The 25,833-nt window shown below is 51.8% G+C and overlaps 7 protein-coding genes across 16 annotated transcripts; 4 read left to right on the top strand and 3 right to left on the bottom strand.

Annotated features, from left to right (window-relative positions):
- Positions 1-256: 256 nt before the first annotated feature.
- On the top strand, positions 257-4,786 carry CG14223 (uncharacterized protein). 3 transcript variants are annotated; one of them, NM_134497.2, is made up of 3 exons: positions 257-609; positions 2,620-3,564; positions 3,630-4,786. In NM_134497.2, the coding sequence occupies exons 2-3, from the start codon at positions 2,706-2,708 to the stop codon at positions 4,514-4,516; spliced, it is 1,746 nt and encodes a 581-aa protein (NP_608341.1). In that variant the 5' UTR covers positions 257-609; positions 2,620-2,705; the 3' UTR covers positions 4,517-4,786. The 3 variants fall into 3 exon arrangements, with proteins under 3 accessions (NP_608341.1, NP_001259723.1, NP_001259724.1); NM_001272794.1 differs by lacking the exon at positions 257-609 and adding an exon at positions 861-1,559; NM_001272795.1 differs by lacking the exon at positions 257-609 and adding an exon at positions 1,935-2,224.
- Positions 4,787-4,820: 34 nt separating this feature from the next.
- On the bottom strand, positions 4,821-11,923 carry Elys. Of its 2 annotated transcripts, none has more exons than NM_134496.3 (7): positions 11,670-11,923; positions 10,966-11,601; positions 10,590-10,906; positions 10,172-10,535; positions 9,912-10,102; positions 9,000-9,776; positions 4,821-8,930 (listed from the first exon to the last, which is right to left on the bottom strand). In NM_134496.3, the coding sequence occupies exons 1-7, from the start codon at positions 11,770-11,772 to the stop codon at positions 4,983-4,985; spliced, it is 6,336 nt and encodes a 2,111-aa protein (NP_608340.2). In that variant the 5' UTR covers positions 11,773-11,923; the 3' UTR covers positions 4,821-4,982. The 2 variants fall into 2 exon arrangements, with proteins under 2 accessions (NP_608340.2, NP_001285454.1); NM_001298525.1 differs by having other exon boundaries at positions 11,670-11,788.
- Positions 11,924-11,958: 35 nt separating this feature from the next.
- Ranbp21 lies at positions 11,959-17,922 on the top strand. 2 transcript variants are annotated; one of them, NM_001298524.1, is made up of 2 exons: positions 11,959-12,825; positions 12,911-17,922. In NM_001298524.1, exon 2 carries the CDS (start codon positions 12,928-12,930, stop codon positions 16,651-16,653), a length of 3,726 nt encoding a protein of 1,241 aa, NP_001285453.1. In that variant the 5' UTR covers positions 11,959-12,825; positions 12,911-12,927; the 3' UTR covers positions 16,654-17,922. The 2 variants fall into 2 exon arrangements, with proteins under 2 accessions (NP_001285453.1, NP_608339.2); NM_134495.3 differs by having other exon boundaries at positions 12,365-12,825; positions 12,911-17,639.
- A 129-nt stretch (positions 17,923-18,051) lies between these two features.
- Arp10 (Actin-related protein 10) lies at positions 18,052-19,697 on the top strand. 2 transcript variants are annotated; one of them, NM_001298523.1, is made up of 3 exons: positions 18,052-18,382; positions 18,443-18,595; positions 18,646-19,697. In NM_001298523.1, exons 1-3 carry the CDS (start codon positions 18,312-18,314, stop codon positions 19,556-19,558), a joined length of 1,137 nt encoding a protein of 378 aa, NP_001285452.1. In that variant the 5' UTR covers positions 18,052-18,311; the 3' UTR covers positions 19,559-19,697. The 2 variants fall into 2 exon arrangements, with proteins under 2 accessions (NP_001285452.1, NP_608338.1); NM_134494.3 differs by having other exon boundaries at positions 18,214-18,382.
- Positions 19,698-19,709: 12 nt separating this feature from the next.
- On the bottom strand, positions 19,710-20,901 carry Sec61gamma (Sec61 gamma subunit). 3 transcript variants are annotated; one of them, NM_001298521.1, is made up of 2 exons: positions 20,764-20,901; positions 19,710-20,363 (listed from the first exon to the last, which is right to left on the bottom strand). In NM_001298521.1, exon 2 carries the CDS (start codon positions 20,339-20,341, stop codon positions 20,135-20,137), a length of 207 nt encoding a protein of 68 aa, NP_001285450.1. In that variant the 5' UTR covers positions 20,342-20,363; positions 20,764-20,901; the 3' UTR covers positions 19,710-20,134. The 3 variants fall into 3 exon arrangements, with proteins under 3 accessions (NP_001285450.1, NP_608337.1, NP_001285451.1); NM_134493.3 differs by having other exon boundaries at positions 19,833-20,363; NM_001298522.1 differs by lacking the exon at positions 20,764-20,901 and having other exon boundaries at positions 19,833-20,369.
- Positions 20,902-21,358: 457 nt separating this feature from the next.
- On the top strand, positions 21,359-23,037 carry CG12237 (uncharacterized protein). Its single transcript, NM_134492.3, has one exon. It carries the CDS (start codon positions 21,531-21,533, stop codon positions 22,449-22,451), a length of 921 nt encoding a protein of 306 aa, NP_608336.1. The 5' UTR covers positions 21,359-21,530; the 3' UTR covers positions 22,452-23,037.
- Positions 23,038-23,481: 444 nt separating this feature from the next.
- Positions 23,482-25,461, bottom strand: Rcd-1 (Required for cell differentiation 1). 3 transcript variants are annotated; one of them, NM_134491.4, is made up of 6 exons: positions 25,152-25,339; positions 24,835-25,083; positions 24,408-24,782; positions 24,138-24,332; positions 23,989-24,080; positions 23,482-23,926 (listed from the first exon to the last, which is right to left on the bottom strand). In NM_134491.4, the coding sequence occupies exons 2-6, from the start codon at positions 24,916-24,918 to the stop codon at positions 23,758-23,760; spliced, it is 915 nt and encodes a 304-aa protein (NP_608335.1). In that variant the 5' UTR covers positions 24,919-25,083; positions 25,152-25,339; the 3' UTR covers positions 23,482-23,757. The 3 variants fall into 3 exon arrangements, with proteins under 3 accessions (NP_608335.1, NP_001259722.1, NP_728284.1); NM_001272793.2 differs by having other exon boundaries at positions 24,408-24,773; positions 24,835-25,461; NM_167675.2 differs by having other exon boundaries at positions 24,835-25,339.
- Positions 25,462-25,833: the final 372 nt, after the last annotated feature.

The raw sequence follows: 25,833 nt of genomic DNA, 5'->3' as shown, positions 1-25,833 counted from the left end.
ACGTATTTATAATCCTGCAACTTGTATAAAATGAAATATCTCATACTACCCTTAGCATAAAAAAGGGCTCCCCCTGGTTAATATCAATGTTATATCGAATAATTCCAATTTATTAAATCTATTTTAAATTCGAAATATTTTTCTGGACTCCAGCTCCACTACTATTGACACTTTCAACTAGTTATATCGATTTCTTGCCGCCAGTTTACGAACTTTTCAACACTGTCGACCAGTTCGACGCAGTCTGGCAGCGTTGGCGGTCAATTCTTATTTTTGAATCCAACCGAAGTGAATTTGGATACGAAAAGCGCCAAAACTGAGTTAATCTAACTATAAGTGAATTTTGTTACTAAAGCGCGAATTTGAACTTGAATTGAAAGCGGCTTGCAACACCCAATGGCGAATTTCGCCGTCCCAAGCGCATAGGCAACCGCAGTAGTAACCGACAACAACCTTTCAGTTTGGAGCTCGTGGAATGCGGCTGAGCAACTTGGAGCCGTTGCCTCCATTCTTTACCTGTGTGTGGAGTGAGGCAGGAGGACTAGAAGCACCATCGCCACCAGCGGCACCACAACCAGCAGCAGCAGCAGCCGCCGCATCGCGTGTGTTGTGAGTTAAGCAGGTTTGCGGCACAGTGGGTCGCATTGCTTGGCACTTGCGACAATATCAAAACAACCGTTTCTCCCCTTTCCAAACAATTAACAGATTGAAAAGCGTCTAAACTTCTTTTCACCTTTTGCTAACAAAAACCTATTTCAAAAAATATTCCCATTGAACCCAATGCCACGTCATTCTTGCTTGATAATTTAAAATAACCTTTATTTGTTTATTTTATATTAAACCGTAATTGTAGCGTCTTTGGGCCAAAAACATTTTAAAGTAAGCTTATTGTATATCATTTTATATTATACTTTGACAAAAGTGACACAACACAATTCATATACGTTTTGGATATCATTATACGGGAATAACATTGGGACAAATCTTGTAGAAAAAACAAAAAATATTTGTGCTAAAAAGCTACCATTTTGGCCATGATGTTCCACTGTGCAAAGCGGCGTTTGGAGCTGGAATTGATATTGGAATTGGCTCGTTCCACTGCTCACCTGTCCGTGTGAGCAGCGTGTGCATGAGTGGGTGAGGTGAGAGGAAGAGACAGAGACACACAGCGAGAGCGAGAGAGAGAGGGAGAGAGGACCCAACTGGTTGGTCGAATAGCTGCCGGCAGTACCGAAGTTCCTGAGATCCAATATTAGTCGTACTTTGTCACTCGATCGGTCAGGGCGTCGTTGTAGCCTTCGTTGTCGTCCACTTGCCGCCAAATCGGAACGCCTGCTGGCGGTGCTTGGTTATTGGGATTGGGATTGGACATCGCGTTCGGTGCGGGTGAGGGAGGGGAGCAGGCGGCGGAGGAAATAGCTCCCGCGGCATTTGCCACCGCGCTATATCGATCCGCCAATTAGGGAGTGGAATCCGGCGCTTTCTTCGCTGGACAACGACCATGTAAAGGTCACAGGTCAAGAACGGAAACTGTAGTACCAAAAAAGAAGAAGTCGGAGGTAAACCCGTTTTACAACCTGCCAATTGCAATTTGTCTTGGGTTCTTTTAGTTTTTACTTACATATGTACGAAACCAGGTGTTTTTCGTTATTTTTACACCACACCACCAGTCGCAAGATATTGCATGAAAATGCATTAAATGCAAGGCAAAAGTAGTTAATTCATTATCGGTTCTTAATGTGGACTATCTACGTACATAATTACACTCAACGTTCCATTTTTTTTTTTTTTTTTTGGGACAAAACGGGTCTTTAAAGCAGTTACATTCGTTTAAAAATAGTTTTGAATACCTTGAAGAAGTCGTCTCCGCTTTGATGACACCTTTAAGTGCATTTTCTTGGGGCTATGGAAAACTGTTTGCTCAGCTCAAAAAGCTTTTCCGAGTAACAACCAGGTTTCCGAGGAACCAGCCATGAACCATGGGAACCTATCTATCGGATCACGGACCTTGAAACCAAAAGTAGAACAGATATCTTCAAAGACACATATGTATGTACATATATGCAGATCGATATTGTCAGTTCAGTCACAAGATCTAAAGCACCATTAAGAAACTGCAATAGGAAAAGCCTAGTAGCGAGTATCTTTTGATCCTGAAGAAGTTTTCCTACGAAATAAGATGCTTTTTCTATCAAATTCACATCTAATTTAAAAGTGCTTCTAGGTAAGATTAAGTACTTAGTACTTTAGATTTATTTTTTCGAGCCTCGCTTGCTTTTGCTTTTATTCCCGCCATTAGACGCTGGTGGAAAGTTCTTCGCCATCCGTTAATTGCACAATACATGCGATGCACAATTTCCACATAAATGCATGTACATACATTTGTATATAATATATATGTATGTATATATAAATGATGGGAAAGTTTTGCGCATGCGCAGCCACTGGCGAAATGAAAGTGCTTATGATGGGGCGCAGTTTTTTCTCTCTCTGCAGACAAATACCGTTAATACCGTTGCAGTTTGCAGTTACCAACACATAGCTAATATGCAACACAGTTAATCTCTTGAACTTTCCACTTTACTGAAACACATCTAATGCCAGCAATGCACTTCGCAGGTCGACTAGTCCTGCTGCAGCAACAGCAACTGATCCGTGACGCCCAGTTCAGCATGTGACCGGAGTGGAGGACCAATCCGCCGGAAATGCTGAAGCACGCCTCGACGACGAGCAGCACCGCTGCGACCAGCGCCACCAGCGCTGCAGTGGCCATCAACCCGCTGTCCACTCTACTGGTCAATAGCTGCAACAGCAACCCGAACAGCAACAGCAGCAGCAGCAACAACCACACAGGAGGCAGTGGCAGTGGCCACAACACACCCCCAACGGTGGAAGCGGAAGCGAGCATCGGTATTGGAATTGGAGTTGCAACCACCGCGACCACAGCAGGCACGGCCGGCACCACCAATGGCAATGGTGGCTCACCGACCCCAGCAGCAGCTGCTGTGGCCAGCACCGCGCGCAACATTCACCTGCGGCCGCCGCAGCCGCTGAATATATCCGCCCTGAATGCGTCCGTTTCGAGCACGCTGCTCAACGAGGGCACAGGTGCCATGGGCGGAGGAGTTGCTGGCGGAGTAGGTGCGGGACGGGGTTGCGTGGGCAATGCCAATTCAACGCTGCTAAACATTGCCACGCCCAGTACGCCGCTCAAGCCGCTCACCCCGCTCACGCAGTTGACGCCCAACGGGCACTTTCTGGGCAACGGGAGTGTGCATCATCACACCTACACCAACCAGCACATCCTGGCCAGCCACCAGCAGCAGCAACAGCAGCATCAACATCATCATCAGCAGCAGCAACACCACAACCACCACAACCACCACCACCAACACCAACAAACGAACCATGCGCAAGCTCAAAGCCAGACACACAATCTTAGCCAGTTGCCGCAGAACTACAGGAACTTCAGCCACCCGAGCACGAATCCTGTGCGCCACAAGCTGCCCAAGTCGGGCCCATCACCGCGCGAGGCCCTCACCAGCCTGGGTCTGCTCTGCCTTAGTAAGTTCATCCGATATGGTGACGGGAGAGCGTCAAGTAATGCCTGTTTTTTTTTTTTTCTGCAGTTTCCCTGCTTCTGGCGCTGCTCTCGCTGATTTTCCTCCTAAGGATATCACCGAATGGACGCGAGGACGCCGTGGGTCGGGGCGCCGGTGGCGAGGACTTTATTGTAGTTTACGACGTCACCCTGGCACTGGGCGCCCTCTCCCTATCGCTGAACCTGTGCTGCCTACTGGTTTGCGCCATCCAGTTCCTGTTCGCCGTCAAGCTGCGCGAGCCGGCCTTCGAGGGTCGCGATAACCAATACCTGGTCAAGTCCAGTGCCAGCCGCACGTGCGCTGTCAGCGGCTTCTTCATCTCCATACCGGTCTTTCTGACCGGCCTGATCCTGTACACCTTTAGTCACTTCCACTCGACGCCGGCGATCGTGACCAGCCTGCTGATTGGAGTGGGCATAGTATTCTGCGGCGGCGCCATGGTGCACAACGTGTTCGTGTGGCAGCGCGAGAAGACCATTAGCTACCGTGGAGCACCGCTGTCCCACAACTTGTCGGTGATCTCGGCTGGCCAGCTGCCGGCGACGCTGCCTGTGTCCATGCCACTGCCACCGGGCCCGTTCCACACGTACCAGGCCGCTCATCAGGGGCACCAGAGCCACCTGGTGCCGCCCTCCGTGACGGCGGTCTCGCCGAATCACTCCCACGGCAGCTTTAACCCACTTCTCCTTGGTGGAGGGGGCGGCGGAGGCGGAGCACTGGGTGCCGTTAACTCCTCATTTCTGGTGCGTCCAGCCACTGCCACACCACCGACGCCCACGCCCAGAACACTGGCGAATAGCAGCTGCCTAACAGCAGGTCGCGAGGCCAGCGGATCGGTCAGCCCGGGCATTCCGCCAACGCTGGACATGAGCAACATCACCGTCCTCCTACACGAGCTCTCCACGCTCGTCTAGATCCGCTTAAGCTGCGGACTTGACTGCGCACAGACTTACAGACGATATCCACCGCACGCCCGCATCTCTTGCCGAATCCTAGCTGTAAGAACGACCATTGTAAATACCTGTACATATGTATGACTCCGAACCATCTAACGAATACATCTTTGTAAGCTAAAGAACTGCATCGCCATTATCATGAAATGTAAGTAACCCGTTTGTGCTCCTCCTTAACTTCAGATCCGAAAGGATTCGGATCGGAGCTCAATAATAATAATCTTTATTTTGAAAAATCCGTCTGCTTATAAAACTCAAAAGTGTTGGGTGGATGCTATCAATTCCACATTAACTTCAATTTATTTAAACACTCAAACTAATGCCAAACTAAAATTAAAAATATTAAACGTAAGCAAAGTAAAAAATAAAAATACAGTGCCTTCCGAGCCGATTCTGAGTCTGCTGATCCGGTGATCCGGGTGCATAACTAATGCTCCGACTTGGAGGTGCGACGCAAGCGCGGACGTAGCTCCCGGTTCTGCGTGCTGGCGGCAGAGTTGGACTTAGAGCCGGTCCTAGAACTGGAGGCTTCCGAGCGAAGGTCACCTGTGCCATTCGCAGACTGATCGCTCAGTTCCGAGATGCGTCGCCTAGCGGTGCGACGGAGACGCGGCTGCTCCTCCTCTGGTGCAGTTGAATCGGGTACATCTATGGGAGCATCGATCGGAGTCGGAGAGACGGCGACTGGTGACTGGACGCCTGAGCTCGTCTTGCGCGATCTGACCCCCGCACGAGCAGTCTTCGGTTTGCGCACCAACTGCGCACTCAACGCAGCGGGCGGTTCGCTGTGGCCGCGCAATGATCGCCGGACAGAGGGACTCGCCGTCGGCGGTGCCTGCGAGGTGGCCCTCTTGCCGCGTGCCTTGGTCATTGTGGGCGTGCCGGGTCTGGAGCTCGTTGCCTCCGAGTCCACGCTGAGGCGCGTTCGCGAGCGGGTGCGCGGTAACGAAAGGTCCGAGGGACTATGCTCGTCGATCACCTCCAGCAGATATTTGTGCTGCAACCCACGACGCTTGGGAGTCGAGACTGGTGGATTGGATGCGGGCGATAAAGTTGGGGCGTCGGTGCTGCGCAAAGACATCGTGCGACCAGCGACTGGAGTCGGACTATCGCGATGCTCCTGGGAGACGCGACGAGGTCGCAGAGTTCGCGGACTGTCCTGGTGCTCCGTGAAGCTGCGACGCGGTCGCAATGTATGAATCGCCCGTGTTGGCACATCTTGCTCCTCCTCATCCTCATCACCGGAGAAAATCAGCTTCAGGCTGTGTCTTGAATCCTCCTCTTCGGGCAATAGTGGTTCTGGATTATGTTGGGTTTCCTCCTCGGAAGCTTCCTTGCTCTCCGTCTTGTCTCCTTCTTTGGGCTGCTCATCCGCCACATGTTCGACCTTCACAACGACCTGCTCTTCGGCTTCTGCGTCGACATCCTCTTCTGGAATTTCCCCAAGACCACTAGACTGCGTTGCTTGCCCTGCTGGCAAGGGTTCCAACTCCGGCACCTCCAGCACCTCCAGCACGTTCGGCACCTCATCCACCGCCATCTCGATATCCACATCGGAAAGTACTGGCAAGGGTTCCATCTCCGGCACCTCCAGCACCTCCAGCACGTCCGGCACCGCATCCACTTCCATCCCGATATCCATATCGGCACGTGGCTGCTTTTGCTCGCTAAACTCAACTGTGGCCACTGACTCGTTGCTCGGGGTCTCCTCCTCCATTGGCCAATCCTTTCGCTGCTCCGGCTGAGTATCCTTTTCCTTCGCCGTCTCCTCATCGCTATCTAGGACAATGGTGTCGGCCACATCCGAGTCGCTGTTGACCGTGGCGCCCAGCGAAAGGAATGGACTGGGGACACCAGCCGCCTCCTCCTGACATTCGTCCTTGAAGGCGAACAGCTCCGCACTGCTGGAGGCCGCCGATTGCTGGGGTCGGGCGACATAGCCGCGCACTTCTGTTCCATCCAGCGCTATGACGCAATCATCATCGTCGTACTCCTCCTCTTCCTCCAGCGAGCCCTTGGTGGTGTCCAGGTCGTCAACCGTTTCCAGACTATTGGCGCGGTACAATGAGATCGGCGTGCCATCTCCATCCTCGCCATGAGGTGCCTGCGGACTAGATGTCTGTGATACGTTCGTGTCGCTGGGCAGGAATGAGGTGGGCGTGTGCGTAACCGATCGGGATGTGGTTATGGAGCCCGGCGACTCAACAACGATGGAGTACATTGGGTCATCGGTGTGCAGTGTTGGCAGCATGGGATTCCGAATGCCGGCCGAGGACACGTTCGAGTCTTCGCTACTGAGGCTGTAGATGGGCGAGGAGAGGGGCTCCTGGGCCGTTCCTTCTGAGTTGCTTAGGAACGCCAGCTGACCACCGGTCGCCAAAGGCTCCTGCGCCTGATCCTCATCCTGATCCTGCTCTTGCTCCGGCTTCTGCTCGTCCTGTGGATTCTGTTGCTCCTCAAGCGATTTTGTGTCACCCAGCTTCAGTTCCTCTTCGTTCTCCACATCCTGAGTATCTTGCTGCTCAAGTGACGCCACATCGTAAGTGGACATTCCCAGCGTGGTGTCCATCATCTGGTGGTGCCCCTGTATAGCCGGCCTTGCTGATGGCAGAGACCACTGTGCGCTGGGTGCGGCCGTCAATTCTGCACCAAGATCGGTGGATTCCATTTCGCCACAGATGGTAGTGCGCTCGGAAATCTTAATCCCACAGCTGCCGCTGGAGAAGACCTGTGACTGCGTCTCGCCCATCTTGGACGAGCAGACGGTGGGCACAAACTGGGAATGTGATGACGTCTGAGCCGGCTGGACAGTGCTGAAGCTACCGAATCCACTACTACTCTCGCTCCCTGTTGCAGTACCAATCTTGCTACCGCTTCCATTTCCCCCATGTAGCAATGAGTTTCGGGGCTGTGGTCCTGCTGGTGGGGCGAAATAATGAGGAGAATTCCGCGATGGTACCGGATCCACCAAAGACACATTGGCCGATACTAAAGGCGAGAGGAACTCATCCTCCTCGTCGGACTCATAGCTGCAGGCGCTCCTTGGTTCGCTTCTTGACTCGATCTCCACAATGATCTCGTCAGTTTCCTCCTCACCCTCAGCCGCACCTTCGCTGCCCATCTCCGTCGATTTATCAGATTTATCAGTTCGCAGAGGAATGGGCGGCACAAAGCGAAATCTTTTTGGCCCCGCCAGCGCTGTGAATGTAGCCACCGGCGGAGCTCTCTTAACGGCATCCACGGCCCCGCTTCCCTTCAGGATCGGTGGAATCGGCTGTGGCGAACTGCTGCTCTGGCGTATCGTCGTCGACTGTCGCGCCTGGAGGAAATTTGGCGGCTGCAATAGATTGGTCGCCTCGTTTTGCTTGACCTCTTCCTGCTCCATTTGGTTCGAACTTTTTTCTCGAATGGATCTCACATAGTCTTTAACATCCTCCACCATTCGTTCAACCATCAGACAAGGACGCTTATTGGGACGCTCCGTGCCTAGCTGCCTCTGGTCCTGTAGATTGGTACGCTGATCCTCTAGCTCCCGCTGTCGTTTCTCCACCACCTGGTGTGGTACCGGCTTTACTATGCGCCGAGGAAGTGGAAGCTCCGAATGTCCGTATTGCGCGTGCCGCAGGAATGGCACATTGGTGTAGCCTATTTTTGATTGGATCGAAACGGGAGTCATCTTTGGAGGGGACTCGCATTGCGTTGCCCAGTGGGCACTGACGGCAGAACTCTGAAAGATGCCGCCCAATTGGCCGCTGGCGTTCTGTTTGACCAGCTGGCAGCTGAATGGCTCCAAGGGACCGGTCTTTTGGTAGGGCTCCAAGGTGTCTCTGATGCGAAGATACGTGCCGGCGATGTTCTGTGTAACTGGTCCCATTGTAGCGCTGTATGCTGGGAGTATTGTATTGGATGATTCATCTCGCTCCCGCTCGGCGGCCACCTCATCCATAAAGGACACGGCCTCGATGAACTTGCTCTTTTGAAGCAGCATTATCAATTGCACGCAATCCGTCTGACGCGATCTGCACTGGCGCAGTAGACTGTACAACAGCCGTTCCTCTGGCTCTCGCAGGTACAGCTCGGCCAAAACTTTGAAGCGTCTGATTTCAATGCAGTGGCGGAAGAAGCGCTCCAGCAGCGGCTGTCCATCCTCGTCGTCGTCGAGGCGAGCGATTTGGAATGCTTCCGTTATGTTTTCGTTGGCTAGGAGCACTTTCATGTGCAGCGCCGAGGACAATGGACCGGGTGGTCGACTGACCACCTTCTTGGCTGCCTTGACGGCACCTTCAGCCAGCAGTTTATCTATTAACAGCCGCATCTGCCACGATTTCAAGTTCTTAGCGGGGGCAGGCTCCTTGTATAGCTCCTCTACGCCTCGCTGTAATCAAATACATCACAAAACGAATGAATATAACACTTTCGCTTATATTAACCGATCCGAACTCACCTCGTAATCGCCGTGGTCCAAGTACCAGAAGCAGCGCAATGACGTGGCCAGATCTTTGTCCAGCTGAAAGGCAATCTGAAAGCGCCCGACCAGCTGTTGGTTCAGGTCCATCAGCAGGTAGAGGATAAGAGCATGTTTGTGACAGAGTTCTATGTCGGGACTGAGCATCAAGTGTATATACGCATGCAGCGAGTCCGGCGGATAGGGTTCCGGAAAGGAGGCGCGTTTTCCCAGAGAATCAATGTAGAGGATCTTTCCCTGCGCTCGTTTTTCCGAGTACTCGTGTTGCAGGCGAACGAAGGCCTGCTCGCCGGGTACCAGATTATCCATGTGCTGACCCTCCGGCAGGAGGCCGTGATCGATAAACCAAAGCAGCACTCTTTGGTACTCGAGAACCGTTTTCAGCGCCCTCTCGTTGGCACGGCAATCGTCCAAAATTGAGGAGGTTAGCCTGCGCCGTCCCTGCTCGACAATGTAGGACTGCAATCGTACCAATTCACGCAGCTGACCGGATAGCACTTGAAACTCGCGCCGTTCCCGCTGGTCCAGTGGATAGCCGCCGTAATCAAAGATGCCATGGCAAAGTTCCGAGCACCTCGTCTTGATCTGTCCGGCGCGCTTCAAGATCCAGTTGGTCAGCGTGGACAAGGAGAGTTGCGTGTTATCAATCATGTTGCACAAGAAGCTGCCATCCATCCAACTCCGTGCGCAGTCGTTAAGCAAAGCTCCGCAGTTGTGCTCCAGGGCCACCGACAGTATCAACTCGTACATGGCAATCTAGAGAGCAAGATAATGCAATGTTACTTTAAAACGAGTATAACGAGCATGATTCATTTCCCCAAAGACTGTGGTACTATATGATACCAGAAGATTTCCGGATAACTGATAATAATAACCTAGTGTGTAGCTCACCTTAGAGAATGTGGCGTTAGGGTTAAGCTCACAAAATTGTGGCAGGAGACGCAGGCGAACGATGTCCTCGTGGTAGATCTGAGGACGCAAAAAGAGCGTGGCACGATCACAGCGAAGTGCGTTCAGAAACCGATGCTGCACTCCGTCCTGGGCGTAGTACCGTTTGCCAGTTGGAGTTAACAGTGAGCAATCTGGAAATAGACGGTATTACTTGGCTATTAATCTTACTGGCGCTGGCTTCAATCACCGCTGTCACTTACCAAAGGTTAGTGAGTTGGGATAAAAGTGCTCATCGTAGCGCTGCAGTGAGACAAAGTGCAATATGGTGGTGGAACGCAAATCCAATGCCAGTCCCGTCTGTAGACCACTGAGTATGTAGCCGGACATGTAATTAGGAACTTCGTTTTTGTGAACGGATGTGGGCATCTCATCCTTGTACCACTGATTAATGTCGAACAGGACTAGCTTGTTCTTTTTATCTGCACTTGAGTGCCACGAGATGACAATCAGCAGCGTTCCGTTGTCGCCGGCAAAACTGAAAGTAGACGCCGTGGCGCAGCCGATCACGGAGCAGATGCCTCCGTCCAAGATTTGGCGGTTGCGCACGGTTCTAGAACGGTAGTCCTGCGAAGCAAGAAGTCAATATTGGTCTGTGCGTGACGGCTCAAGATTTCTCACCTTAAAACGGATCGTGTGGGTTTCCCGGTCCCGGTACGAGCCCCTGTAGCAGACCGAGTGCAGCATCATTTGCAGGACGTCGATATTTTGGTACAATGCACAGATGTAGAAACAGGGTTTGGGGTCATCCGGTGGCATAATGAGGCACATTCGCTTCACTGCTCTATTGACCCCTTTCCTTTTTACTGGCGAATTCAGATCAGTGGTCACGTCGAAGTTGATTAGGTCGTAGATCAGGATTCGGCCGTCTTCTAGACCAGCAGCATAGCCGGGCGCCATGCTAATGCCCATAAGGCAACTGATTCCAATGGATGCCACTGTTGGTAAATTGAAGGTTAACCTAGCTACCATGGCACACTGGCAGTGACAGACTCACCGTCCATCCGCACAGCCAAGTGAGCCCCTTTGGAGCGACAATGGGTCAGCTTGGAGCTGAGTTGCCTCTTGGACTCCTCGGAGGATACAAAGTATAGGTTCCCGTCCGACGGCTCATCTTTGGAACTGGGGGAGCAAAGGCTGCGCCTTTGGGTACTCGCCTGCAGGCTGTCGCTGTTCAGATCAACCAACAGCACAGTGCCTTCCTCGGTGGCCACGGCCAGACAGCCTTTAAACCGTCTCAGTCGCGTGAGTCCATAGATTCTTTTATCGAGGAACGTCAGCGCGCTGCACGTTATACCGTGAAGGTCGAAGCGGCGGAGCACCTGACTGTTGCGAATGGCATAGATGAGCACCTGCGTGCTCAACGGGCAGTCGATGGGTCTCTGATCGCCGCTGTTCCATGACTCCAGGCAGATGGCTAGCATAGCGGGGCGTTCGTGTTCGCCGGGGAAGAGCTCCTCCACGCAGCGAATGCTTTTGCGCGGCCCCAGATCATCGGATTCGCTCCAGAAGCAGTGCCAAGAAAGGTAATCGCCGGTGGACATGCTGCAGACCAGCAAAGTGGCATCGCTTCCATACCGCCAGGTCACCCAGCCCCATTGCCCGTCGCGTATGATGCCGCCCAGGTATTCGGCTGTAAAGGGATAGCGGAGATTCTTGGTGAATCGGTTTCGGCACACGCCGTATTTTGTGCACACTTACCGGCGTCCAAATGTGCCGACGGCTCCCGGCCAAATCCGGGTACTATGCGCTCCGGGAACGCAATCGTGCGGCTACCGTCCAACTCCACTTCGTGCCACTCCATCTCTATTTCATCAATGCCGGCCGCTTGCAAATAAAAATAAAATTATAAATACAGCGCTCTTGCACCGATTGATCGGCGTGTATGTTTTGTGTGTGCGTGAGTGTGTGAGTGCCTGAGCGGCCTGGCGTTGCCGCCTCGATTTGGCATACAAAAAAACCGTTGTTTTGCTTGTCGTGTATGCACGCTGAGTGGCCCAGTGCTGGCTAACGTCCGACAGAGATTCGCAAATTTAGCGATGGCAAGGACTTGAGTTACTAGTTACCATATATTTCTGTACATTTTCAATTTTTTCTATATACATGCTTAAACAAGTTTGTAACTGAGAGGCAAGCCAATCATTTGAAGAAAAGACTAGAAGCCGGCACTTGCAGCCTGGCAACTTCAACACCAGCAGACTGGCAACGCTGCAGAATTGCGAAAATATTGCGCGAATTTCATAAGGAACTCAACCGGCTGGCTTTGCATTTGAAGTCCGAATGAACACAGATAGTAGCAACCTTGAAGCGTAATGCCTTGTATCACTCAATTCAGGCATATATAGCTCCGAGTCAAGCTCTTAGTACATACAATAGCAACAATACTATCTGGCAACTTTCGTGCGCCGCTTGTCAACCCTGTCCCGTGCGATTTGCTGCACATTGTTCTAAAACAACCCAGCCGGAAAAGCGGTTTCAGTAGTGGTCTACTTCTATATGCGACTCAAATGTGAGAGACCTGACCAGAGGCTGTGTTCCAGGCAATAGGCGCTACCCAGGGCGATCATCGGTGCCCACAGGCAATCCCAACCAGAACACCAACACACCACAATCCCAGCTCACGCATTCCGCATTTCGCACACGGAACAGACCACACAACACACAGCACATAGCACATAGCACACACGCACACAGGTAGCGGCAGCTCTTTTAATCTTCCAAAACGTTGTCTGGCTCGCTGGCTGGTTGGCTGGCTCCACAAAAGCATTGGTCACAGACAACGCACGAGGGGATCGCGGCGGAGATCGAGAGGCTAGGCGAGATTTGGGTTTCGAGCGGTGGGCAGGGGCAAGCAGAGGTAAGTGGAGCACATGGCGCCCGTTGCAGGAAGAAGCCGCACCCAGGAAATTTGTTTCAATTCCAATCTAACGCAATACCCACAGGTAGACGCTAGCTAGCGATGTCCCAGCACGGAGGCACCGAGGCTCTGGCCGCCGAACTGGCCTCGGCCATCGATCTAGTCATGAACCCGATGACACAGCAACAGGCGCGCCTGGAGGCCTACATGGCCTGTGAGCGGTTTAAGGAGGAGTCGCCAATGTGCGCCCAGGTGGGCCTATTCCTGGCCAGCTCGCCGCAGTCTAACCAGCAAGTGCGACACTTTGGCCTGCAGCTGATCGAGTACACAATCAAGTACCGATGGAATTGCATTACGCACGAGGAGAAGGTGTACATTAAGGACAATGCCATCAAGATGCTGAACGTGGGCGTGGGCCCGGCGGAGGACCGCTCGCTGCTGCCCACGAAGGACGCGCTGTCGCGCATCATCGTCGAGATGATCAAGCGCGAGTGGCCGCAGCAGTGGTCCGACCTGCTGCCGGAGCTAAGCCAGGCCTGCACCAAGGGCGAGGCCCAAACGGAGCTGGTGCTTCTGGTCTTCTTGCGACTGGTGGAGGACGTGGCCCTATTACAGACAATCGAGTCGAATCAGCGGCGAAAGGACATGTACCAGGCGCTAAACAACAACATGAACGACATCTTCGAGTTCTTCCTGCGCCTGGTGGAGCAGCATGTGACTGCGTTCCGCGAGACAACGCGTCTGTGCAACTACACCAAGGCGAACGCGCACAGCCGTGTCGTCGAGATGGTACTGCTCACGCTGAGCGGCTTCGTCGAGTGGGTCAGCATCCAGCACATCATGTCCAGCAATGGCAAACTGATGCACTTCCTCTGCATCCTGCTCAACGACAAAGCATTCCAATGCAATGCGGCCGAGTGCCTGGCGCAGATCACGAACCGCAAGGGCCAGACCAAGGAGCGAAAGCCGTTGCTTCAGCTGTTCAACGAGGAGCCGCTGCGCTACATCTACCAGGCCAGTCAGATACCGGCCGACACAAGTTCCACACTGGCCGTCGAGCAGCACCTCAACTTCCTTAAGAAGTTGCTGCAAGTGCTGAACGGCATGGCGCAGCAACTGGTGGCGCTTTGGGGCAAGGACGACGCCACGCAACGACCAGTGCACCTGGAAGTCCTTCTCGAATGCCTATTGCTGCTCGTCCAGCATCCATCGCTGGGCCTCTCGCATGGGTCGGCGCTCATTTGGCAGCTGCTGCTTAAGCATGAGCCCTCCTCCAAAGACTTCGCCATGGTCAACTACATTCCCAAGCTCATCCACACGATTGCGCCCAGGATCGTGAAGCTGCCATATCCTGCCTCCGCTAGCTCGCCTGCCAGCCTCTCCACGGAGGCATATATTCGACTAGAACACGATAGTGAAGAGGAGTACGCGCTCTACTTTTTCCGCTGCCGGACCGACTTCCTTGAGATTTTCCGCCTGGCCACCCTGGTGCAGCCGTTGGTCACGTATGGCTACTGCGAACAGTGGCTGCAGCAACGACTGCGAAACGCGCAGATTGAAGCGGACGCGGAGGTCAAGAGCGGCAACGTGTCGTGCAGCGTTCTGGATCCAGTATACCTGGAATGGGATGCGCTGGTCAGTGTGTTGGACGGCGTGCTAAGCCGCATTCTCCTCGTGGCGGAACGCCCATCTGTGCCGGCAGGACTGCGACTCTTGGAAGAATGCCTCAAACTGGAGACAATCAATCCGCTGACATACTCGATTCTGCTGTCCTGCATTTCGGCCCTGTTCGTCTTTCTGAGCATGTCCGCCTGTCAGATTACGGCGACCAACTGCGTGGCCATGAGCGGAGTAAGTCTGTTGCCGCGAGTGCTTGACAAGATCTTCCGAGCACTGGTGATGAAGCCCCCCAACGAACTGGAAAAGGTGCAGGCCAAGTCCGCCAAGAATCTTCGACGACACGCCGCCTCGCTGCTGGTGAAGCTGGCCCACAAGTATCCGCTGCTGCTGCTTCCCGTTTTCGAGCAGATCAACGGCCACGTGGAGCTGTTGCTCAAGGAGCCCGGTAAGCATCAGCTGTGCCGTTTGATGCGCACCACGTTGCAGGAGGCACTCATCCTAATCTCGAACCATTTCTGCGACTTCGAGCGGCAGACGCTGTTCATTGAGCACATCGTGCAGGATAAGCGCACCGAGTGGCTGGCCTTTGGCGATGCCCTCAAATCCCCGTTGGACTTCATGAGCTTCGTTGGCCTGGACAAGCCTCCCATTTTCGCCGTGGAAGGAGCTGTCACGCTCCAGAACCGATCACGCCTCTTGGATGCCCTGCACGTCGTCCTCGGCGTGGTCAAGCGCTGCACTTGGCCAGACGATCCGGAGCGCGCACAGCGCGGAGGATTTGTCATTGGCTGCACGGAGCTGGGCAACCCGATCTGCAGAAACCCGGCCACCAAGCACATTGTACCACTGCTGTCGCACGTGCTGAGCTTGATGCGTGTGCTTAATGAGCTGTTTGCTCCGGAGGCTCTGCAAGCGCTCTCCGAGGGTTATCGTGGAATCCATGGGATGATGGAGCACGAGAAGAAGCTTCTAATGGGCATATGCGCTCTGCCCACCGACCCCTTGGACACGACCATCCGCAGCGAACCGACGGCCTTCGAAAAGATGCAGACCTTCATGATGATGGTCACCGAGGGTTGCTACCACCTGATGGGCTCAGCTGGACCATCGCTGGGACGCGATCTTTACCAGCTCATGGGACTGTCGGACGCCATTGTGACGAATGTGTTTAGCCGCATGGACTTGGTGCCCGATTACCGCCTGCGCCCAATCATAAGGGTCTTCTTCAAGCCCTTCGTCTACTCGTGCCCGCCCAGCTTCTACGACAGCGTTCTGGTGCCGCTGTTTGCCCACTTGGCGCCATTGATGTGCGAACGCCTCACGCGCCGCTGGATCTACATCGCCTCGCTCTACGAAAGCGGCCAGCTGGACGGCGAGGTAAACGATACGCAGGAGGTGCTGGAGGATCAGCTCAATCGCACGCTGACGCGCGAGTATTTGGACGTGCTAAAGATCGCGCTGGTGGGCGGCCAAATTGGAGCCGATCATGTGGCAGCTGGCGCCAATGCCAACAGCAATTCTGTGGCCATGGAGAATGAGGAGCACTCGATGGACAGCGCACCGCAATCGCGAGCAATCCAGTCGGCACTGCTCTCGGACATCATAAGCGACTTGGGCGGCAAGCTGCTGCGCAACGGACTCATTGGCAATTATGTGCTCATGACCTTGCTAAAAGCCATCGCCTGGAACGACGGCATGTGCAGCATGAAGGCTGTCAACATCGCAGCGCCCGTGATGCGTTTCCTGGCCGCCGAGAAACTAATGGACGAGAACAAGGCCGTCACGGCCTTTACCGCCGTCCTGCAGGGCATGCAGGTGCACGGTCAGCACGAGGCCAACCAATCGGGCCTGGTGACGCTGGGCGTGCAGTTCTACGAGCTGCTCCGTCCGCAGTTCCCCATTCTCAGCGAAGTGCTGCAGCATATCCCCAGCGTGAATGCGGCCGACATTCAAAAGTTCGACGAAAAGATTGCCGTGGCGCCCGTCAAGGGCAACAAAGTGGATCGCGCCAAGAAGGACATCTTCAAAAAGCTGACCGCCCAGCTGGTCGGACGCAGCGTGAACCAGTTGTTCCGGCACGAGGTGCAGATAGCCAATCTGCCGCCCATGCAGTCGCACAAGGCCAAGGGATCCATGGGCACCACGGCTGACATCATGGATAGCAATCAGAACGCGAGTCTGGCCAGGCTCTTTGGGCCGGAGAAGTGACACGGAGCGCAGCGGAAGCAGAAAACGAGATACACAAACGAACAGGAACAGGATAGGAGAAGCAGGAGGAGGCGTCGCAGCGGAGGCGGCGCCACCAGTGACACCACCTCTGTCCTGGTCGAGGACCGGGATCAGGAGCATGTCGAGACCACGGCCACCTCAGCTGCCAAACTAGCGACGACTGAACTGAATGTAACTGTAAATTAGCTTAGACGATGAGTTCGCACTTTTTCTCGCCCTTGTCCAAGACCATGACCCAGTCCGTGTCCCAGTCCCAGTCCCAGTTCCCAATCAGATCTTACAGTTATTAATTTATTTATTTTAACAACTAAATTTTAAGCGTACCCGCAATGAAGCAATTTTTTATTGAATTTGTCTCATGCGGGCATCGCAACCGCTTCGATCCGAACCGTTTCCCCCCCAGTTTCTGGAGGAAAATGGTGACTCGTGACTTGTTACTGCTTTGTTATTTATTATTCGAAATTTGTTAAACTTGTTTGCTCAAAGGAACTACTAGAATCGCTAGTTAGCAATACTCCGGCCCACAACCGTCAATCCGCAATCCTTAGCCCTCGTCCTATGGCCCCAGGTCCCAGGTGCTTCGCAGAGACGCCAGAAGACCATTTTATACATAGTTAATTAATTAATTATTTAATGAATTGTGCTTTCCTCGTTTTGTATAGTTACCTATGCGCAGGCATAATGTAATTTATATAATTGTACACATTTATCATTTGAAGGAATATTTCTGAAATTACGCTTAGGTTTAGTTGATAGGCAAAAGTTATTATTATATAATACATCAAATTGTATATGATCACACATCCCGCACCGCGAATGCATCATGCATTATGCAGTATAATAATTATAGCCCAAAAACACACCAGGATACTAAGAAAACATAATGAAATCGAAGCGGTCGACCGTGCAAAAACACAAATCGAAATAAGATAAAGCAGATAAATTTGAAATAAATTTAAAAATTCAAAGTGGAACCGACTTGTTTTAGTAATACGCAATATAATAATTTCAAACAGGACGATATCCATGCAAGAAAACATCACTGTGGACGGCAGTTAATGTAGTGACGAAGCGCGCCCGGAGACTTTGCGATTATATTGAACAAAAGTTGTTCTTAAGATATATGAATTTAATTTCACAAGAATCATTATAATTATTAGCTTCAAACTCGCGAAATTAACTTCTTAAATTCGATAAAGTAGTTTTGTAAACTTACTGAAAAGCATACATATGTATGTACACTGCAATAAACTAAAGTAAAGTTGATTCTATTTGTACGTAAGAGTTAGACCTCTTAAAAGCAGAATAATCGACTGACACCAAATGATTCCGAGCTACTTTCAAAATTTTATCTTGTTGGGTTTTAAAAGCCATAAAATACCAAAATACCAAATTGAATGTATTTCAAACCAATAGGCAAAGTTTTAAAGTTACCCAGAAATTTGAAAAGCGTGCCAGTAAAACGGATGCCATTAGTGGAAACAGGGTGTTTGCTCGCTACATCGTCAATCGATGATTTCCGCACACCGATAACTTCTTGTTTTGGCCAAAAATTAAGCGAACTGAACAATATACCATTCCATGGTCTAGTCGGTTCGTCCAGCAAAGGAGCAAGCAGCCAGCAGACAGCAGCCAAGATGCCCATTTACGAGAGCGTGATGCAGGAGAAGCCGCCCATTGTCCTCGACATTGGCACCGCCTACACCAAGTAAGCAAACGCAAATAATTCGGCGAAAGTGGTATGAAGTCATCACTGCACCCTTTTCAGGCTGGGATTCGCAGCGGAGGCGTATCCGCGCAAGATCATGCCCACGGAGGTGGTGATGACCACGACGGGGATCCGGAAGCGTCTGTTCGACTACGACACTCCGGAGGAGCTGTACGACCAGCTAGTGGATTTTCTGCAGACGATCTTCTTCAAGTAGGTGACTCGGTGGCTTTGGTTTCTATTGCAATGTAATTTCCTTCTAGGCATCTACTGGTCAGCCCCAAGGAGCGCAAGTTCGTGCTGGTGGAGAACGTGTTCGGATCCACTGTGCTGCGTGAAACCTTGGCCCGCGTGCTCTTTGTCCACTTCGACGTCTCCTCCGTGCTGTTCGTGCCCGTGCATCTCATTGCGCTGTCTACGCTGGCAGTGCCCACTGCCCTTGTGGTGGACGTTGGCTACAGCGAGACCAGCGTTATGCCCGTCTTCAGCGGGGTGCAAATCATGGCCGCCTTCAAGGATCAGAGCTACGGAGGCAGCGCCATCCACGCGGAGATCAAGCGGCAGCTGGTTGAGAGTGGCGTTAAGGAGAGCCTGCTAACAGAAAGCGTGCTGGAGGACATCAAGGTGCGAACCTGCTTTGTGACCACCATGGAAAGAGCCAAGGCCCGCGCCAACGGCGACGAGAATCAGCCGACTCCCGCGCCAGACGTGGACTACATTGTCAGCGACAACGATGCGGTCATCCAGGTGCCCGGCCTCCTGCGGGAGTCTGCCTACGAGATCATGTTCGAGGCCAGCAACGAGCGGGACAGCCTGCCGCATCTCATCCTGCGCTCCATTCTCGACTGCACACTAGACGTGCGACGTGCCCTGGTCGAGAGTGTGTTCCTCGTGGGCGGCGGCTCAATGGTCCAGGGTCTGCTGGCCCGCCTCCGCCAGGAGCTGCAGCATCTGCTCACCGAGGATCCGTTCTACGCCGAACGCTTCCATGGCGAGCTGCAGTTCAAGTTTTTCAATGCTGTCGGCAAGCAAAACTTTACTGCCTGGCTGGGCGGCGCCTTGTGCGGCGCGACGGATCTCATCCAGACACGATCGCTGGTCAAGGAGACGTATCTAAAGAGCGAGCACGTTCCCGACTGGAGCAACCTGTGCGATAATAGGCCGACAGGCTCGTAGACTCGAGGGCAGTCCCGGAAGATGGAAATATGTACGCTTCGGCGCTTTACTGGTTACGCGTACTAACATACTCTTGATTATTATTCTGTAATATATAGGTATTAAATATTTACGAAATATAGGCTAACGAGCTTTAAACAAAATATTGCTTGTACGTTTTCTGGACATTTATTCTTGGTTCTAATGATGATGTCGGTTTATCAGCTTCATTTACAACTTTACTTTCTTCAAGCAATGTAACGTTGCGTCTCTCAGAGTTAAAAGAATCTCATTTGTACACGGAAAATCAATTTAACATTTATTAGCGGGGATGCGCACCCCAAACAAATGCTATGAAGACGGGTGATTCCTTTTTACATTTGAATCTTATTAACTAACTTGTTCATGAATGGAATATCGAAACATTACAATACGTTTTCGTACGTTTGTGTAGAATTTTGTTAGAAAGGCATTCGCTGAATGCACATGGTCCATACATATAATGCATGTTAACTAAACGAAAAAAAAAGACGTTGATCTGATGTATGCTATAATGGATGATTGGATGATTGGTGGTTTCCTTGCCACTCAGCGCATTTAAGAGCCCACGATGATATTGTTGATGGGGATGTGTATCAACTTAACGAAGAAGCCGATGAAGCCCATGATGCAGAAGCCCACAGCAGTGGCGATGGCGATCTTCTGGAACTCCTTGCGGTCGGGCTTGGTGCACCGCTTGACCAGGCGGATCGAGTCCTTGGCGAAGGCGCGTCCAGGCTCGGCAAACTTAACAACCTTGTCCATGTCTTGTCAGATATTTGGGATTCTGCAACGAAAGCGAAGGAAAGTGCTAATCAGTAAAAGGTATTCAGCGCTTTCACAGCAACGTCAGCTGCGACGTGGCAAATGGTTGGCGACGGCACAGGTGAAATCGCGTTGCCCATTTCCACAAATTCGCCCAACAAGTTATCCAGCTATCACAGCTCCAACAGGGGTCAGTGGCTGAAGATCACCATTAATGTCTGTGCCACCACCAACCCAATCGCTTCGATTCACCAAATCAGCAGGATTTGGTAAAGAAACGGGAAAAAGTGCAAGGTCCACAGGCAAAGAACGGCGCGCAGGGCAAATAAACCTCTGCTGCGTGTGCTTGATAGCCATTCAAACCATTTTAATTGAAAAACTGTGCGAGCGCAGCTGAAAATCAAATAAGCAAACACACATACCTCCGCTTTAATTCAGAATTTCCAACTAAATGAGATACAATCGTCGACTGCCGCGTAGACCCCGTTATTCGTATGTGTTTGCCGATGACAGCTCCACGTCGGCTGTCAAACGCCAGGGCTACGCTACACTGGGGCCGAGCTGTCAGTGGTGGCAGGGATGCCAGCTTGGCTATTTTGCAGCTGGATGCTATGAAAGCTTTGGAATGCTCCAAACGTTAGCTAATTTGTAGCCTAATTTTATTATATTCAAAGTTGAATTTTTGTTCACATTCCTTAACTATTTTTACTCGTTGGGGAGTAACCATATTATATCGTTAACTAGTTGAAAAAATGTGAGTTCACAATGCTTTAATGCTTCACACCAATCTTTACATAAGTAAGGTAACTGGATGAATTTCAAACAAAGAACTACAGATTTAATCGAACTAATAGAGCGCGTTATATTATTTCATTTTTAATCAAATATAATATTTACAACAACATATTATATTAACAACATTATATTTATATTGAAGCAAAACCTAATTCCAATTAGAAATAGAGATAATAATAAGAACAAGACAGGACTTGCACTATTGCATTTTTGTGGTATATAATCGGTATTTTGCACATCCAAGCGCACGCACAACGGTGTTTGCGCCCAGGCGACCTGGCATTTAGCATCGTGGGCGGCGCGGACACACTGGTCCTCGCACAAAACTCGCACTCGAACTTGCTCTCCGCGCGCTCTGAGCGCATCCATAGCCGGAGCAGGAGCGGAGCACACGATGTCCTCGAACCAGGAGCAGTCACCCGCCGCAGTGGCCGCGGCCGTGGCCAGCTGCAGGCTAAGGAAACAGCAGCGCCGTCGACTGGCGGCCTTCGACTTCGACCACACGATCGTTTCCCAGAACACGGACACCGTGGTGCGCGACCTGCTGCCCACGGAGGTGACGAGCGCCAAGGTCAACGAGCTGGTTGAAAACGACTGCTGGACGGAGTACATGGCCGAGGTGTTTCGCTTGCTGCACGAGCAACAGGTGTCGGAGGCGCGCATTAGGGACACCATTCGTGGCATACCCGAGGTGCCCGGATTCGTGCGCCTGATCAAGCATCTGGCCAAGCGGCTGCACTACGACCTGATCATCATCAGTGACTCGAACAGCGTCTTTATCGACGAGTGGCTGCGGGCACATAACTTGGCCGATTGCTTTGTGGCCATCTTTACCAATCCGGCGGAATTCGATGCCTCCGGACGGCTTATGGTCCGCGCCCACCACCAGCAGTCGGATTGCAAGCTGAGCGCCAGCAATTTGTGCAAGGGCCGCGTGCTGGAGCACTTTGTCATCGAGCAGGACCTGCGGCGCAGCATACGCTATGACCACGTCTTCTATGTGGGCGACGGCAACAACGACATCTGCCCCGTGCTGCGGCAGCGGGCGTGCGACTTTGCCTGCGCCCGCAAGGGGTTCGCAATGGAGAAGCACCTGCTCCGCAATCGCAGCAAATTGAAGCTGCGCGCCCAGCTGCTGATCTGGAAGAGCGGCTTCGATCTGATGGACCAGATGCTGGCCCTGCCGCAGCTGAAGACCCCCCAGGTGCAGGGCGATGGGGATCAGCCGGATCAGGATGCGGATACGGATGGCAAAGTACCGGAGGTGGCACGTCGGGCATCGGCAGTTGCCGGGCCGACCAAGTCGCCCAACTAAGGTGGCATGTGCTCGCATTTGGCACCGGCACGAGTAAGTAGAACGGGTAATCCTCGAGAGTGACGATTGCCCAGCTGCAGGATGGCCATCGCATAGGAAACTGCTACTTTGGAGCACGATATGGTATTTCATGGTATCGAAAGATACCGTTCCTTGTTCCTTGTTTTGGACTATGCTGTGCGATAGCAATCATGCGGTTCTACGATGCCAGGAGTACTCGTGAGGGTCTCAAATGCGAAACCATCCATCCCGATCCCATCATCCCCATCCAGTTGTTGGTTGCATCATGTGGTCTGGTCTGGTTCTTTATTTGATCCGCTCGCCACTTCGCTGCACTGGCCGTGCCAAGTGTACTGGGTGGATCTGTATTTATATCTGTGTGCCGGGACTTTACCTGCAAAACAATTTGTGGAAATCCAAACAGTACAACTTCGGAGGTGTGCCCAGGACTTGAGGCGTCAATTTGTGCTGCGGCTGTTAGTGTTTATTCCATGTGTCTATATTTAAACCTGTTGTAATTGAAGCTATTGCAAGCGCTGTATATGAGTGTCCATATTATATGCATTTGAATGTGTGTTTTGCCGTTACTGCACCCGCTGCACTACCTTTTTTTCCTGGGTTGGGCTGGGCTGGTCTGGAGCACTGGGTGCTCTTGGTGCACACCACGCGACCTAGAGCGGGACAGCAGCATGCCAGCTGCGTGGCCAGGAGCGGGACGGGGATAGCAGCAGATGCGCTTTCTGCGCAATTTTCTCGACTTTTGTTTACACACCTCGCAGGATGAGCCATTTGCATTCAGTAGAGTGATTGATTGTGATGGTCAGAACTTACATATGTATATAGAACCTATAAGATTCGTTCGGGGACACCCCCTACTATCAAATATACACAGCAAATAGCAAATATAGCAAATCCGGACAGTAGCCCAAAAGTATGCAGCGAAAAGATGATTATGAACTTTTGCGGGATTGTTAATATCCTCTGTTAGAATATTGATATTAAAAAAAAAAACAAACACGCATAAATATTTATATCGTATCGTCTGCTCGAGGTTCTTTATTGGGTGTCAGTGACAATCTTAGTATTAACATTAATTTATTTGTAATTTATGTAGGTATATTACAGCTCCGCTTAAGTCGACACAGGCAATCTCGTGCACGCTTATGAAATATGTATGTATGTATGTATGCATGTTTATGTATATTCGGTCGAGCAGCTATGTAATTAACAGCGTGGATTATTCATCATCGATGGTTGGACGTTAGAATTGATAATATAGTGCTGGGTGTGCTGTCGCTTCCACTCCCTAGGAGCCCAGTGGCGACATGCCGATCTGCTGCGGAGTGGCGCCGAGTTCCAGGTTCTTGAGCAGCATCTGCAGCCACTGCTTGGTCGACTTGTCCTCTTGCAGGCACAGCGCAAAGGTGCCGTCACGCAGCTGATCGGGCAGACACTGTCCCAGGGCCTTGCGAGCGCTGAAAGAGTCAAGGCTAGACTGAAAAGCCGAGCGATAATTTACTCGCCCGCCAAGACTTACCGTGTATTGTCCGAAAGACGCAGATAGCAGCGCACCACATGCTTCAACAGCCGGGCGCATGGATCCTTCGCCAGCTGGATGACCATTTTGCCCTGAAATCGATAAAGACCCTTAGACAATGCATAAGGCTTCGGGAAACGGACACTCACCAGGGTGATGGCCACGTGCGAAAAGCGTTCGTAGGTCTGGCAGATGTACGACAGACCCGACTCATCGAGCAGGATCTTCTGGATGATGAAAGTGGCCACAGTCTTGCTCAGCTCCGATCCGCTGTCCATGATGCTCAGACAAAGGGGCACGATCTCGGTGGTCAGCAGAAAGGTGATCACCTCCTGTTCGTCGGTCTGTCGATAGCAGTAATAAGAAGACAACAAGTGCATTAGTGCATTAGATGACCACTGGCCTTCGGCTTAACCTACCTTGACCAGAGCACCAATCACGCCCAAACTGGTCAGGCGCAAGTACTCGAAGGGCCTGGTCTTGGACGTGGTCGACAAGAAAGGGTACAAGTACAGCGGTATCTGGGCCTGCAGGAAGGCCGTGCGAGTCTCCGGGTGCGAGGCGACGCACTGCAGCAGCGCCAGGGCGTTGCACACGCGGTTCGACTGGTGGGCCGTCAAAGTGGGCGGCGTTATCGATGGGTAGATGTTAACAATCTCCTGCAACAGGGCGCAGGCGGTCCCGAAGCTGTTCCACAGCATGGGGGCCAGGTCCGTCTCACGCTTCTTGCTTAGCTCGAGCAGAGCGGTTTCACGCGTGTCCGGATGGGCCAGCTCATTGATCCACTGGTACACCTGGCGGGCGATAAGTTAAAGCTAGCACGCGTTCTTGCCGACATCGGCTTACCTTCTCCTGCTCGGTCTGCTGCTGCTGCTGTTGCTGCTGCTGCTGCTGCTGAGGATTCATATGCGGACTCGGTTGAGCACTCATCGTGTTAACTTGACAAGATCTGGGTAAGAACTGTCGCCGGACGCTTGCAATGCACTTAGTGTCGGCGAGAACTCGCTGAACGGAACGGGACCTGCGAAAAGGAAGAGGTGGATTCCTATCGCCGGACGCTTAGATCGGGCGAGAGTTCGCTGAACGGAATGGGGCCTGCGAAAAGGAAGAGGTGGAACTAGCGATTTGTCGTCGATTTCTATAGCCGGACGCTTGCAATAGACTTAGCTCGGGCGAGAATTCGCTGAACGGAACGGGGCCTGCGAAAAAGGAAGAGGTAAAACTGGCGATTTGGCGTCTATTGCGATTATCGATAACGTTAGCAGGAAATTCCTTTTGCATTGGTTTAAGTCTAAAATGATCGAAAACAAGTGGCGACAACCAGGATTATGTTGTGTGCCGAACAGTGTGGCCAGAACCGCGCAAATGCCGCTGGAAATTGGTGAAACGCAAGCGCGCTATTTGTTTTCCAGCGTCGATGTAAATATGTACATAAATTTAAATTTTCAGAGAAACTTCCCGCCGTACGAAAACACAAAGTCTGAATGAAATCAAACATGATTTGCCAAATACAACTGCTTGCGCATGCTTTGTTGGTGCAAAATGCAAAAGTCTACAATTTTGAAGAAAATAGGCTTGATATCTTTGAAAAAGGATGACATTGCAAAGAAATAATGAATGGACGTGAGCGCGTGATTGCGAATGACCGATGATTACATTGATCAAAAGTAATAACCATAATGGGTATTTTAATTAGGTTATAGTTCATAATTTGCATGCTAAAAGCTAAAAATGCAATTTAGTAAAGACGCATTTAGCGGTAGTCAAGTGCACCGACTGGTTTGTATCCCGGCTATCCCCGTCGATTTTGTGGTATTTCTTAGCACATTCCCCGCCAGCCGGGTA

The sequence above is a fragment of the Drosophila melanogaster genome, chromosome X (assembly GCF_000001215.4).
Source record: "Drosophila melanogaster chromosome X".
NCBI classification, from domain to species: Eukaryota; Metazoa; Arthropoda; class Insecta; order Diptera; family Drosophilidae; genus Drosophila; species Drosophila melanogaster.
This window is presented reverse-complemented; position numbering and strand designations above follow the sequence as displayed.